The sequence below is a fragment of the Ceratina calcarata genome, unplaced genomic scaffold (assembly GCF_001652005.2).
Source record: "Ceratina calcarata isolate Rehan_Ccalc_2016 unplaced genomic scaffold, ASM165200v1 scaffold242, whole genome shotgun sequence".
Lineage (NCBI taxonomy): Eukaryota > Metazoa > Arthropoda > Insecta > Hymenoptera > Apidae > Ceratina > Ceratina calcarata.
Genome location: NW_017146161.1, coordinates 47,710 through 61,473, shown reverse-complemented (window position 1 = coordinate 61,473; position 13,764 = coordinate 47,710). Strand labels below are relative to the sequence as shown.

General features: G+C 42.9%; 1 protein-coding gene across 1 annotated transcript in view; it reads right to left on the bottom strand.

The window, feature by feature from the left end:
* LOC108622788 (protein gooseberry-neuro) overlaps positions 1-13,318 on the bottom strand; it is a 17,461-nt gene extending 4,143 nt beyond the window's left edge. The window contains exons 1-3 of the mRNA XM_018020871.1: positions 13,267-13,318; positions 11,388-11,701; positions 8,146-8,257 (exon numbers count right to left, since the gene is read on the bottom strand). Of these exons, the coding sequence (XP_017876360.1) occupies positions 8,146-8,257; positions 11,388-11,701; positions 13,267-13,318 (478 nt within the window). The remainder of the gene's footprint in view (positions 1-8,145; positions 8,258-11,387; positions 11,702-13,266) is intronic.
* Between the last annotated feature and the right edge of the window lie 446 nt (positions 13,319-13,764).

Genomic DNA, 13,764 nt, shown 5'->3' with positions numbered 1-13,764 from the left:
AAGTTTAATTAACGAGTCGAAGAAGTTCTAAGGTTTCTTCAATTTTTATCAGAAAGCTACTGGTCGCAGGGCGAGTGAAGTTTCCCGCGTCGGGACGACAGGAGGATCCACGGTGATCCCTTTGGCGGCACCTTTTGCCGGGCTCCGCATTTCTCCTATGACAAACCGAAGAATGGAAGAATGCTTCGGAGACAAGTTGCATTTACAATAAAGCCGACGGACACCCGGTTTAAATTCTTGTCACCTCGCGGCCTGAGATGCCGCGCGCCGTACCTCGTCGCGGACAGCCCGAAAAATGTTCGTCGATATTTCACGACGAGCCATTAATTCGAAGCTACCATGAGGAAGCGCGCCTAAGCGATGTAACTGTATAATGATGATAAAGATATTCTTAAAGGTCCCAACAATTTCAGTAAGCATCGAAATGAAGCGAATTTTAAGCGCGAAGAAGGATTCTAAATAGTCTCGTGTTTATTGACTATGGTCTTCGTTCTCGTTATGGTCCCATTCTGTTTTAACTGCACGTGGACGTGCAGAGAGAAAAGGAAAGGGCAACATCCTGCAAAGAACGAAACTAGAAATCGGGCGTGATCGTTTAACTGCCTCCATATATTGGAGTTTTAATGAGAGAACGAGAGGGCACAGGAAGGCGGCTGCTCGATGAAATGTTTTATAGATTACCTTCTCGTTCACGCCATGCCATTGTCTCGGACCGTATTCTCGCTCGAACACCCATTAGTGTATTGATTAGATTTTCTGCACTTCGTTTTTCTTCGAACACTTCTGCGCTTATGTAAAACAATAAAGTCTCGGTTCATGTAAAAGTTACTTTGTCTAACACTATCCGACCTACATTTTAAATAGGTAGTGATAGTTTCATTTAATATCTTCTTTGGTAATTTAAAAATGACTTAAAACGAGTAATTCATTTATTATCCCTACTGAATTTTTGGGAATGCAAATAAGGGTTAAAGTCAACAAGTCTATTCGTGGATGAGAATAGCCATCGATTCGATATTCACGGGACATGATCAGAAGCTGATATACGATGCCCCTTGACGGACGACAAATGCCTGACCAGTGAATTACCCGCTTCACGCGGGCTGCGATCACTGGGCTGTCGGTCGGGTTTATTCGTTGATAGGCACAATCAATATCGGCCCTCACGGAGATGAAAAGAGGGACGATTGGCTGAATAGAACGCGTGAAAAGATGCGTGTAATCAATTAGAGAGGGCCCGCGGAGTCGAGAGCAAATATCTCTTTCGTAGCAACGTCATCCTGAAATGTGCTGGTCAGCATCCCCGCTGAGCAAAGTCCTGTACGTTTACATATGAACGAGAGACCGAAACTCTTGCGCCGTCTAACCGAGCATCGAAACTGAATCTACTTACGTTATACTCATGAACCTAATTTTTATGCGAAGTCTACTTTAGGAGAAAAGGGGAGAAATTAAATAAAGAAGCAATAGGAAGAATAACAATCATTTGAAAATGTAAGAATATTTTAAATGAAATTGCACACACAGCGCCTGTATGGTCTGCAAATTCGTAATTCTGACCGCAAAGCGTAGCTTTCTGCAGCTTTCCTGTATGTCGAAAATGTAGGCAAAGGTGTAAAGAGAGAAATACATAGTTCATCTATGTGCTGTCTTTTTCTTACAGCACGAGATTGCACTTCCTCCTTCAAATCGCTTCTAAATCACTTACTGACAAGTGAGAGATAGTGTTGTAGCCAATAATGTGCTATGAGAGAGAGATACCTTGCCTCCAGTAGTCACGATTTCGAATTATACAAGCCGTTCCTTATTTTATTTAAAAAAATGAAACTTAATCTTATTTGCAACTATCGTAGCATAAATAAATGATGTTTCATACTAAATGATAAAAAGAATGAAATCATTGTTGACACCATACCATCTTCCCCCTTCATTCAAAACTAAAGAATTAAGAAACATTCTGCACTTTTCCCGTTGAATAACCGAATCATAGTCGATTCAGTAAATCGATATTGCGTTGCAGAAACGGAGGAAACATATCTGGTAAACGTATGTATGAGGAAGCAACTGGTTCCCTGTTTTCTGCGTGGTCGCAGGGGAGAATCGGCTCGCTTTCCAGCGCCTCCCTTTCAGCTTTCCGCGTGTCGAATCGCGGCTTGAATGGTGGAAAAGGTGCCGCACCTCCGTAGGTTATAAATCTAGCCTGGCCCTCTCTGTCCTACCTTTCTCTCCAGCAGCGGTCCTAGGGGGTCTTGCAGCGTGTGTGAGGTCCCCTAAATGGTAACAAATGTCTTCAAAATGCCAACAATGACCCGCGAAGCGGTTGACATCCGAGAGCGCATTTTATTTTCCTGTCAACGCTCCCTCTTCGAGTTGAGTACGGGAAACGTGACTCTCATCGTCGGCTTCTATGCATATCGTCGGTTTTGTTTAACGCGAACCAACCAATGCGCTATTATACTTTACGAGGAATTTGCATTCGATCGCCTATTGTGCCACGGGATTTTGAAATTTGAACAACAATCACACGGAACTCAGATGTTTTAATGTAAATTCATGAAAGTGCTTATGAAATCGCGAAGAAAGCTAAGTAATTTATTTTGCTGTCGGCGTTTTCACAAAGGGACCAGAGAGGACGTCGATGGGACTGTCAACGCTTCGGACCGACCGACCGCAGTGGAAATCAGAACGCGTAGGTACTCCCGGGGATTGTAAAGGAGTCACCGGCCGAGGATCATTAGCCGCGAGCACGGTGGTCTTGATCCACGATGGAAATCGCACGCTGGAATTTTAAGCTTCGGTCGAATCTACGGATTACGTAGGGCCGTTTCCGTCTTTCGCCAGGCGAAAGGTACAAAATTATATCGAATGTTGACTCGGGGGAAGGTCTCCGTTTCCACGTTACACTCTAAGCGGTCGAGTTATGTTATCCGTAAATTCGTAATTGCCAGCGTTATGTTTGCAAAACCCGTGGTGTTCGTCGACGGGATTTTGCGATTGGTAGCATCGAGTGATTTATTGTTCTCTTATCTGACCATTGCGTGGCCATCGCCGTTCGAGAATTTAATGTTGTTTTTAGGTACCATGGATAATTGCATTCCTTCATACGGAATGAACGTGTTTCAATAGTAAAACTCATTTAGATATGCAAGCAGTTATATCAGTGAGAAAAATTCAACGGCACGAAACGTATTTTCTGATTACGGTCGTAGTTAATCCGTAATCCAGTTCATACGTAAATTGATTACGATTCCATTCATTTCTGTTTGTTGATACAGTGCTTTTCACTCGAATAGCCTCGGGTAAAAATTAATGTATGCACGTGAACTTATGTCAAAGAAAGGAATGTCGTTGAGAATTCTTGCTTACTAGTTAGATTCGTTTGCATTACAAATTAGTGGATGACATTAGTTTACTTTGATGTAAGTACTTGGAAGATACATTATTGTTGGAAATACACGTCTTCTAACTTCTGCATGAATCGTGTGTTTAGTCACAGTTAGTTAATGTTTTTGCAATAGATCAGAGAAGGAATATTTACAATAATTCTATATTTCATCATTCTATCTATTTTATTTTGTTTATATTACATACAAACGCTATTTGAGGCTATCCAAGTGAACAGCACTGTATATTTTTTACGAAATATTAGTGATTAGTGATTCCTCGGTTAGAAATATCGTTCACGAAATCTTTCCAATTCTTAGAAAGTTCGTATTCTTAGTCAAACGCAGCAGTGCTCTCGATGCATGCACGTTAAACCAATGATTTATCACTTCTATTTGCATTCCCTGTTTGGCAACACGTATTACTTTAAAACTCGTTTAGTGAAACAGACTGCTTCCTCAATTGTCAAAGAAAATATGCAATCAAGAAACAGTGGAACTGTTCCATGTTTCCAATAATCATGTAAGAATAATTTATTACATTAACCGTCTTCCGTTCTCGTATCAAGAAGATTTCATCGAAACCGGGTAATTCCTGCGACAATGCGTTACACCTTCCAGTTCGACGTAATCTTGACTGGTTTTCATCCCAGGGAACCGATCCCCCTTCGGTTGCATTAATGTTTTTACGAGGTACCGTTCACAGATTACAATCAAAACGTGAACCATTACATGGATCGGGCCAAGTGTGTTCTCGATCTCGAAGGGATTATAAGCTCGCGTGACAAGGACTCGCGGGCAGCGTAACATATTAGATGCACGGCTTGATACCACCGCAACGCACGGCCGAGACAGGCCTGCTCCTTTTCTTTGACGTTGCTCCTTTTTTCCGTTCCAACACATTCGACCCGACGCCTCTTTCTTCATTTGCTCCCATTCTTTTTCCTATGTGATGGCTCATTGCCTGTCCAGATGATATCGTCCCGTGCGCTTTTGATAAAGTCCATCGAGGCTCGTGAAAGAAATCGTTGACGTTTACTTCACATTATTGCCGATAATATTGTGCTGGTCGTTTAATGCTGCTCCTGATACCATTGTAATCTGCATTAATGTAACTACATTTGTCTCGTTTCTGTTTCAACTTAGTCATGAAGCTGAGTTCACTTCTGTTCTCTACTGCCTCATGAATAATTTAAATAAATTTTTTTGCATGGTGTTTAAGGCGAATTTATAATCTCGTGATTTGAACTTGTGAAATTCCAAGGAACTCAATTATCTCTGAGGAAGCTTTTTTAACACGTTTACGTTTTGATACTTTCCAGAGATGAAATGATAGAAGATCGATTAAATGTCTCCCTGTTCGCAGGGTCTCGATCATCGATACAATCAATAAACCTGATTGTGAATCACTTAGCGGCGTTGCTCATCGGGTTCGGCCGATTCCGATTACGTAGGAGGTCGAAGGTGGTGTTAAAGGATCAGGATGGATACATATACGTGTAACACACCCGGGGAATGAACGAGCAAGGAGGAGAGAGCGAGAGAGAGAGAGAGAGAGGGGGGGGCAGGACCCATTAGGCTAATCCCTCGTCGGCGGCCTCGGCCAAAGGGACTGAATAAGAAGGAATGAGAAAGCCACAGGCTACGTGTCATTCCTGCTCGCCTGCCGACACCTATACTCGGTCGGGCCCCGACACTTTCGTGCCCGAGCCGTACGAGTATATCCGCTCAGAGGTGCTCCCTATCACGACCGCTATCCCGTAATTCTCCGCCGTCGACGATGGAATTCGTCCACCGTAGCCTGCCCCTCCCCCGTTCATATTGCGTTCTTCAGATGGTCTCGGCAGTGCAGTGGTTTAATTTAATGCGAAAGTCAACTTGGCTACTCCGTGAACCGTTATCAGGCGTTGCACATTTCCCTGACTCCTCGTATCGGAACAAATAGGATACACAGATACCGTTAGTGTTAATTCTACAGTTTGATTTACTCCGAAAACTAAATGTCTAAATAATTAGATAATCGACGACGTCAATTATTCGATAAATCAATTAATCCTCTACAAGTGAATTCAGTTGAGAAAATTATACGTACGTTACAAATCAGCAGATGCTAATTCCCTCAATCTGTTTGAAGGCAGAGGACGTGTAATTTGAACGTAACGATCGTCCCAATCTCGGCTCGGCGATGGGTCGGTACGGCCGAAAGTGATAATTACAAGTATTCACGCGAGATCGGTGTACGCGGTGAAAAAAGTTTGATGGATTAAGTTTTAATTAAAAGGTATTAAACATTAACGACGGTCATTTGCGGGCTCGATGAATGCTTGAACGCGGTTCTATGGCGATGGATATCTCTAATTGAGGGGTTCGGTTTTAAAGCGGGCCGGCGCGCCGCGAACACTTCTCTCGGGGAATCCGATCGCCTCGAGAACAGCCCTCCGCGGTTTTACACCTGTCCCGCAACGCGTTTTATTAATATTCATCGCGGCCGGTATCATACATTTAATTAACATAGTTTACCGATATAATCGTAGCAGCTATGTCAATATCGATATCATTGAGATAATTGCGGCTAATCGATTATACACCCGTTGTATATTATTATACTGCCCTATTATCTCTTAATTTCCATAAATGTTTACATGACGGTTGTTTTTTCATCACAGTAAATTATAGTCTATGCACGATTCGTCAATTGCTTTTTTTTTTAATTTAGGAGTAGGATATTAAATCGCTAATCAATTCGCATTGAATTCGTCAGCATTCTGATTACTTTTTATGGTACGTAATTAATAAGAACCTAATCGATCATCATCAATGTAGATTCTTCGGCTTTCAATACCTTTAACGGTACTACTTTTACAATATTAGCAGTGATTCAAGTAATTTCATTAGTCTCTCTCCGTTTATCGATAAAGTATGAGCTTTGTAGAATGGTTTTACTCATCTCAAATGCAGACGTGAATTTTTATTAACTTCGTAATTGGCATACCAGACGCACATCCCTTGTAGTATTTAATTTAAACTGATAGACTATCAGGTCCAAAGATAACACAAAGAGCTCTCAGAACTTGTGAACAGCGTGAGTATTAGAGGCGTTGCAGGACGCAATGAGGATCTATGAATGAGCACCACTGTCGACGTGTGGCAGGCGGCCCGTTTGATCTCCGCGGGACTCTCACAGGGCCTCACGGTCCCTCTCGCCTCTCGCCTCTATCCTCGCATTCTCCAAGATCCACGATCGAAGGATCCATCCGTCCCTATTCCACCCTTTCTCCTCTGCCCGTTTCCCTCTCGTTTCCTCTATAAAAATAAACGCGCGTACATGCATGCGTCTCCTTTCCTACCCCCACGGCGCGTCGTTTCTCTCTCTTCATTTCATCGCTCTTCTTCTTCGCGTCCGTTTCTCGTCTTCTTCCCGTTTCCTCCCTCGCGCAGACTATTTTTATTTATGAGACCCACGCCGTCCTCCCCCGATCCTCTTCCCCGTTCCTATGCACGTCGAATTCTCCCCTTCTCTCACGGCAACGTGCCTGACGGTCCCAACTTTTAAGACCTCGGAACACCTGTACCCGCTAATTCCTCCTTGTCTACCTGTATCACTCACGAAAACAAATTCCCGCCTCGTGTCGACGGACGCCGACTCGTTGTCACGTTCGATTCCTTCATGTTCGCATGATTTATGTTTAACTTCTCATTATTGAGAGGACCGTCATTTACTCGATGGAATATTTAAATATGCGGATTAGAATAATAAAAACAGTTGTAAAAATTGCTGTTTAAATATCGTTAAAAAATCAAGGCTTTCTAATACAGAGCTCAGACTGATGCTACCAAACAGTATCCACATTTCCACAAAGCAGCTGAAAAAAATAATCGCACGAGGCCTCAAGAAGGAAGTCACGGCTCGCAAACGAAATGAGAAAAAGGATGAAATGAAAAAAAATGAAAGAATGCGAACATGAAGAAGAAGAAGAAGAAGAAGAAGAAGAAGGAGCAGGAGAAGAGGGATAATGCGTGGCCCGTAAGATATTGACACTCCTGTAATCCGTTTGTCGGACGTGTGGGCAACCTGGCTAATCCTGCTCACGCCCACCGAAGATTAAATCCTGAAGGCTTCCCTTCCCATCCGGGCTCATTCGGACTAACTTGGCCTAACCGACGACGTAGGACCGGACTTAAGGTCCCGTACACACGCGCGCGTACGTATACGTCAAACTTCGTTCGTAGACACAGGAGGTTAAAAGCTCTTGATGCCCTCCGACGATGGATCGGGCCTGGCCTCTTCGTTTCTTTTCGTCGTTTCTCCGCGCCGCGATATCGCCTCGCATCGCTACCAACGCTTCCTTTTCTCTTATTCCCCTCATACGTACAACCGTCTCTCTCTTCCCCTCGCAACCTTTTCTCGCTGCACACTTTTTCACCCCAGGGAACGAATAATTAACGCCCCGATGACGTGCGACGTCGTATGACGATGTATCTTTGGAGATGGCTCGTGAACGGTGACGTTTGGGTTTTGAGTTAAGTATGTGATTGCGTGTCGTGGGGGATCGTTCTCTGACGCGTTGGTATTCTAATAGCCGAGTTTAGGCTCGCAAGCTTCTCACTGCATTTTTTAACTTCATTTTCCACGTACTGAACGATCTTTGATCAAGCCGGTTCATTCAATTTTCAGAGATCGATTGTGTCGTTAAATTTTTCATAGAGTAGAGCAGAGTGTATATTTTATGATGACTAATACTTTGTAAAAAGATTGACTTACTGCCGCCTAATATACCATCGATGGTGTAGTCCTTTTTCCCATCGTCACCAGGTCGGCCACCGCGAAGTAACCTGCTGATGGAACTGACGCTTGGAGGATCCATGAAGCCTTCCTATCCAAATAGAAAATATAAAAATGATACATCATGCAATTATACAATTTAATATACGACTAAAAATTAATAGCAGATTAATCAATTGAAATTTAATATGATTATATTCAATTCATAATTCTTTTTGGTTTAAATGTGAATAAGAAATGTGAAGTTCCCGTTGCGTCTTAAAATGCACAAATCTCGAAGGACAATGGAAATTCGCTGGCAGCCGCAACGCGGACTGCGTTTCGCCTGGCATTTGCGATTCGCGAACACAGCTTACCGCACTACAATTTTGCGCGATCATTTTCAAAGCAAAATATACATATTGCGCCGCCGAGATTCAGCGTTATTACACATTGCGCTGCGTACCGTTACATCTATGCGAGTGTTTTTACTATGCTCGAATACTTGAACGATTCCGTAAAGGTAAATCGTGTACGGGATCTTGTAATAGAGACTTCGAATAAACTTCCTAACTCGTTTTATAAATTAAATACACTGCGGTTTAAAGTAGCTGTTAATTAAGTGGTGAAGAAGTCTGTAGACTCTCGGTCTGCTATCAAGAGAAGTAGGTACATAATTGTCCGGCGTGAAACCATGATTTCGCAATCGACCATTACCATAAGCTAATCATGCTTAACGGTCATTCTATCAGACCAATGAATACAAAGTTACAATGCCGCTGGTTAATTTTTGGATGGATGAATATTTAAATCGTACGACTATTACAAGTTTTGACGTTTAATAGGCCATAAACGTCAATAATCCTTTTCCGGAACTAAACGCAAGCCTCCAATTAATGTGTAGTAGCTCTATCCCATTCATACATGTATAATGTATACGTAGTTGTAGCAGCTGATAGTGGAAAATAGGGTTTGGCAATTTCATTTTATATTATATCACACGTTAGACCTTTTTTTATCTGAAATACATTTTCTTCTCAGTAATTATTTAATCATAAACTTTCAAGTCCCGTGTCCAGACTGTGGATTTTATGCGTTTATAAGAAAAGTGAATATGCGAAAGGTGTAAACACAAATGTAGGAAATATCAAAAGTAGAGTGCACGTTGCAATATCTAGATGATAAAAGAAATTTTCACATAAAACACATTTTTTAAACTGGCACTATTAACATTTTATTTTTTATAACGATCCGCGGTTTACACATCACGTTATAATTGATTAATATTTGTTCATTAAGATATAGAGTCGTTATGCGTTGTCTCGCTGCTCGTAAATCTCGATGTTGACTACCGTGATCCATACCTACCACATGAAACAATAACATCTTGCTAGCAAGTGCCGGAGGCGATCGAGGGATCGGTAAAAATCTCTCGGCTGTTATCGATCGGTTTTATCTCATCGAGAATCGATCGACGGATAACCCGAAAACGTTCGCAGATAGCCGATAGCCGAGAAAGAAAACCGAGAAATCGGCTGGTGCCGTTGCAGGGCCAGAACGAAGCTGAGAGAAAGCGAATCGAGGATGCAACGGGACAGGGACAGAGGAGGGAAGAAGTTAGAGTGTCCTAGGGCGAAGGTGAAGGAACGGTGTGCTCGCGAGGCGAGAGGAGGGAGTCCTGACAGGAGGTAAAAGACGTCCCGATGAGGAAAGGGAGGACGGAAGGTGAAAAAAGCGAAAAAGGGGGTCGCCGGTGTCGATGGCTATCTTTCGGATCGGCGATCTCAGAAACAATAACGATCCTTGGTGGCGGTCGAGGCTTTGGGGTCCGGGGCGATGACAGCGCGAGAGGAAGAGACGGACTTCTTCGTCGTGGCAACGTCCTGACGATGGTCGCTGGAGAAAGACGGATGCCGCCCCGGGTCTCCTCGGGACCAGGAACGCCTCCTTCCAACATTAAATGCCGTATTAATGCCGGCCACGACCGCCTGCTTCCACGACTCTGCAACGGCGTACGCGTCCGCGAAACCGCTTTTCCTCCTTCAGCCTCGACCACCGGCTTCTCTTCTTCGACCCTCTTTGTCTCATTCCTACTCGACCGTTTCGCTCTCCCTGCATCAACGGCTTATCTCTCTATCGAGAGATCGCCCTGGGTTCCACGTGGCCCCCGGCTGCGGTTCGGTTTTATTGGAATTCGTGTTTAAGAACCTTCTGCTGGTTCGTCGCGAGCAAGATGCTCTACACTGTTTTTTCCTTGTCTAACTGCTACTGCCACTTCGCTATCTTGATCTGAGGCTTCGGCAGCTAGACCACCCTCGAATTGTGAATGTATACATCTTTGAATATTCCGAATTAGTATAGTTTTTATCTCAGCTGAATCTCAGCTGAAGCATCTATTACTAATATTAGATTAATTCTTTTAAAACTGAATAAAATTGATCAATATTAAAAATCATACGAACCCTATTTATTAAGAAAAATTCGAGACACGCAATTCATATTTGTAATAATGATTAGAAGCCAGACCACCCCTGAAATTTTTCATACCTCTTCATTATCACGTTAAACGTGTCTCTTTTTATCGAAATCACTATCTGCGGTGAAAACGATCATCTTCGGCTCACATAACTTGGGCGAACGTAGTTCGCGGCTATGTTCGCGATTTTTCAAGGTACGCCGAGATAAAGCGACGGACACGGAAGAGCGGCTATTCTTGGAAAAGCCGTTTTGCATACTCGAAAATCGCGGCACGAACGAGGGAGCGTTACGCCAATGATGCGTGGGTGTAGGCGGCGGGCAGTAATGTATTAAAGGACACGCGAGTCGCCTCGGGCCGCTCACGTACACCCCTGCCCACCTCGCGCACGCCTTGTGCACAAGATTAAAAAGCCCCACTTCCACCCGCGATCTCGACGGAGATAGGGGGACCCTGCGGAAATAGCCACCCCCTCTATCGAAAGGTCCGACGACGCCTCCCAACATTTTTCCTTCGTGAAAAACTAAATACGACATTTATTGCATTTAAACCAGATAGTGTTTTATTGAACATGTATCATGTGCCCTTCGTTTCATTGAAGACAAATAGTTCTGACTCGAATATTTCGGAGCATTGTAACTGATCTCAGGTCGCAATATACTAAGTAGAATAATTCAGGATTTAATTAAAATATTTTTATACTGTTGGTAACGAATAAATTATTTTAATCAACATAGAATCAATTGTGCAAGCGATCATTTCTTACCTTGACCAGCTTTTCTCTGATCTCCCACGAGAATATTCCAGGATTATCCCTCTTCATTTCCTCGATCCTTGATTCGATCTCGGGGGTGGCAACCCTCGGTTTGCTACCACCGATCACGCCCGGCCTGATCGATCCCGTTTCCTGGTACCGATTCAGGATTTTCGAAACGCAGCCGTGAGAAACGCGGAGCTGCCGCGAGATAACGCAAGGCCGGACACCGGCGGCTGCCATCTCGACGATTTTCAATCGGATGTGATTCGGAAGCGGCCGGCCGTTGATGAAGACGCCGCCCAGTTGATTCATGCGTCCCTGACCTGTTGAAAGTGTTTCAATCATTCCCGCGTCGTTTCGGTTCAACGGGCTCGAACATCTCAATCGATGCCGAGGCTCACGCTCATTTGGGAGATGGCAGAATTTATGCAAATAGACTTGTTTGGCTAGACGAGTTTCGTGGCTGATGAAATTGTATGATAAATTAATTTTCAGAGTATCAATCGTGAATCTGTATTAGAGACGAAGGAACGATGACGACGTTTGTTAATTCGAAAGCACAGCATATGTAGATACATGTTACTGTATGAAGATAATTGATATATCATTATTGAATTATCAGACTGACAATGTCCATTTAAATTTTCTATTCTATCAACGTAACGCTATCGCGAACGTCTGTCCATCCAATTGAAGAGCGTACACTTTCAAAAGACAAAAGCATTGAAAAGCGAAGGGCCGTGACCAACCGTCTATTTAATAGTCAAAGACAAAGTCACTGTCTAACGGACCGTCAGTTAAAATTCTACTGAAGAATTTACCAGAATTAACCGTTTCTATTCTTCGTACGTGCAAAATTTATGTCGAGGAACATTTAATACTAAAAATAAATAGGAGGTACAGAAAAGTAATGTAGAAGAAAATAATTTTTAGATGAGAATAAATAAAATCCGGAGTGTAATTACAGTTACATTGGTAGATTTTTTCCAAATTAAATGTGGTTCAATACTGCGATATCATTAATTGAATTAGCTACCCTCCTGCCGTTATATTAGTTTCATTAACACGCTCCATTATACTGCTTGTAATTAGCATCGTTTTGTAGAAAAAGTAGCCCAACGATTCTTAACATTATTATTATCGTTTCACAGATACAATATTCATTTTTGGGTGTAGAAATAGCGTATTATAATAAATTAATTGGTAAATATTAAATGTTCTAAGGAATTTTTAATACAATTCTAAGAAATGTTTAGCTGTTCTGTGTTCCAAGAAATTTTTATTATCAAAGGCTTTTCAATTATTTCAATTCATTAAAATAATGCGACCGCTTTGCTATTATTTTCCTACTATTAATAAATCTTATAAAGTCCTTCCTACATGGTATCTAATCAAAGTTTTGGAAAAGAGAAAAAGAGTGATGACAACCGTGGTAAACGATCTCGCTTCTCCTCTGTGTCTATTATGTCACAGGATGAAAGCTGACAGCTTGTGCAAGAGATTATGCAAAAGGTTTCTAGCAACCAATACTGAAGACTTTAATCCATATGTATTTAACTAATAGTGGAACGGCTACAAAGTTGCCGTTGTTGAGAAATCAACCAGTTCGTGAAGCAGCGAGATCGTATGCCAATTATCAGAACATTAGGGGTGCGCTTTACTGAATATGTTTGATGTAACAGCTATTAAACTATGATATATGATTTCGAATAACTGACATAATGGATGCTTATCGCTTAAACTGAACTGTAATAATTAATATACTCCTTTTCCTATACTGTTCACATGTCTTTGTTCTGTGATTGCACATGAATATAAATTACAGTTCTACATTTCTCTGTGAAGATATGCATGAAGATGAATGACTAAACAGTGTGAGTTAACAAACCTTGAAACGGGTATCCTCCGAAGATGGGCCGCATGCCGCTGGTGACGTCCATCCTTCCCAGGAACTCGGCTACCCTCCAGCGTTCAGCGTTGCACGAAAACTCACCCACTTGTACAATGAAGACAAACACAAAACTGAATCACTGAGCGCGGAACTGTACGAGCTACCGAGATGCCTCTACGGGAGCACGAGGCCGGGCACCGCGTCCGCCTGAGGCAACACGAGTGTTCGGGCTCCGAAAGGTCGGAGGTGGAGAACGAGAAAAGGACAGATCGCGGGATGCATGGGCCTCTCGCGACGGGGGTAGGGCACGCGCGCCGGGATGACAGGGAACGAGCCGTCGCGTCTCGCCGTTACGTGATGAGGAGGGAGATATAAGAAAAAGGAACGAGGAAGAGTGAAAATGGATGGAAAAACTGGACGCCGGAGAAAAGGAACAAGCAAGCCGGGACGCGTGGCTTTCGTTGCAAGGGGTACCGGCGCAATAACGTAGTGTCA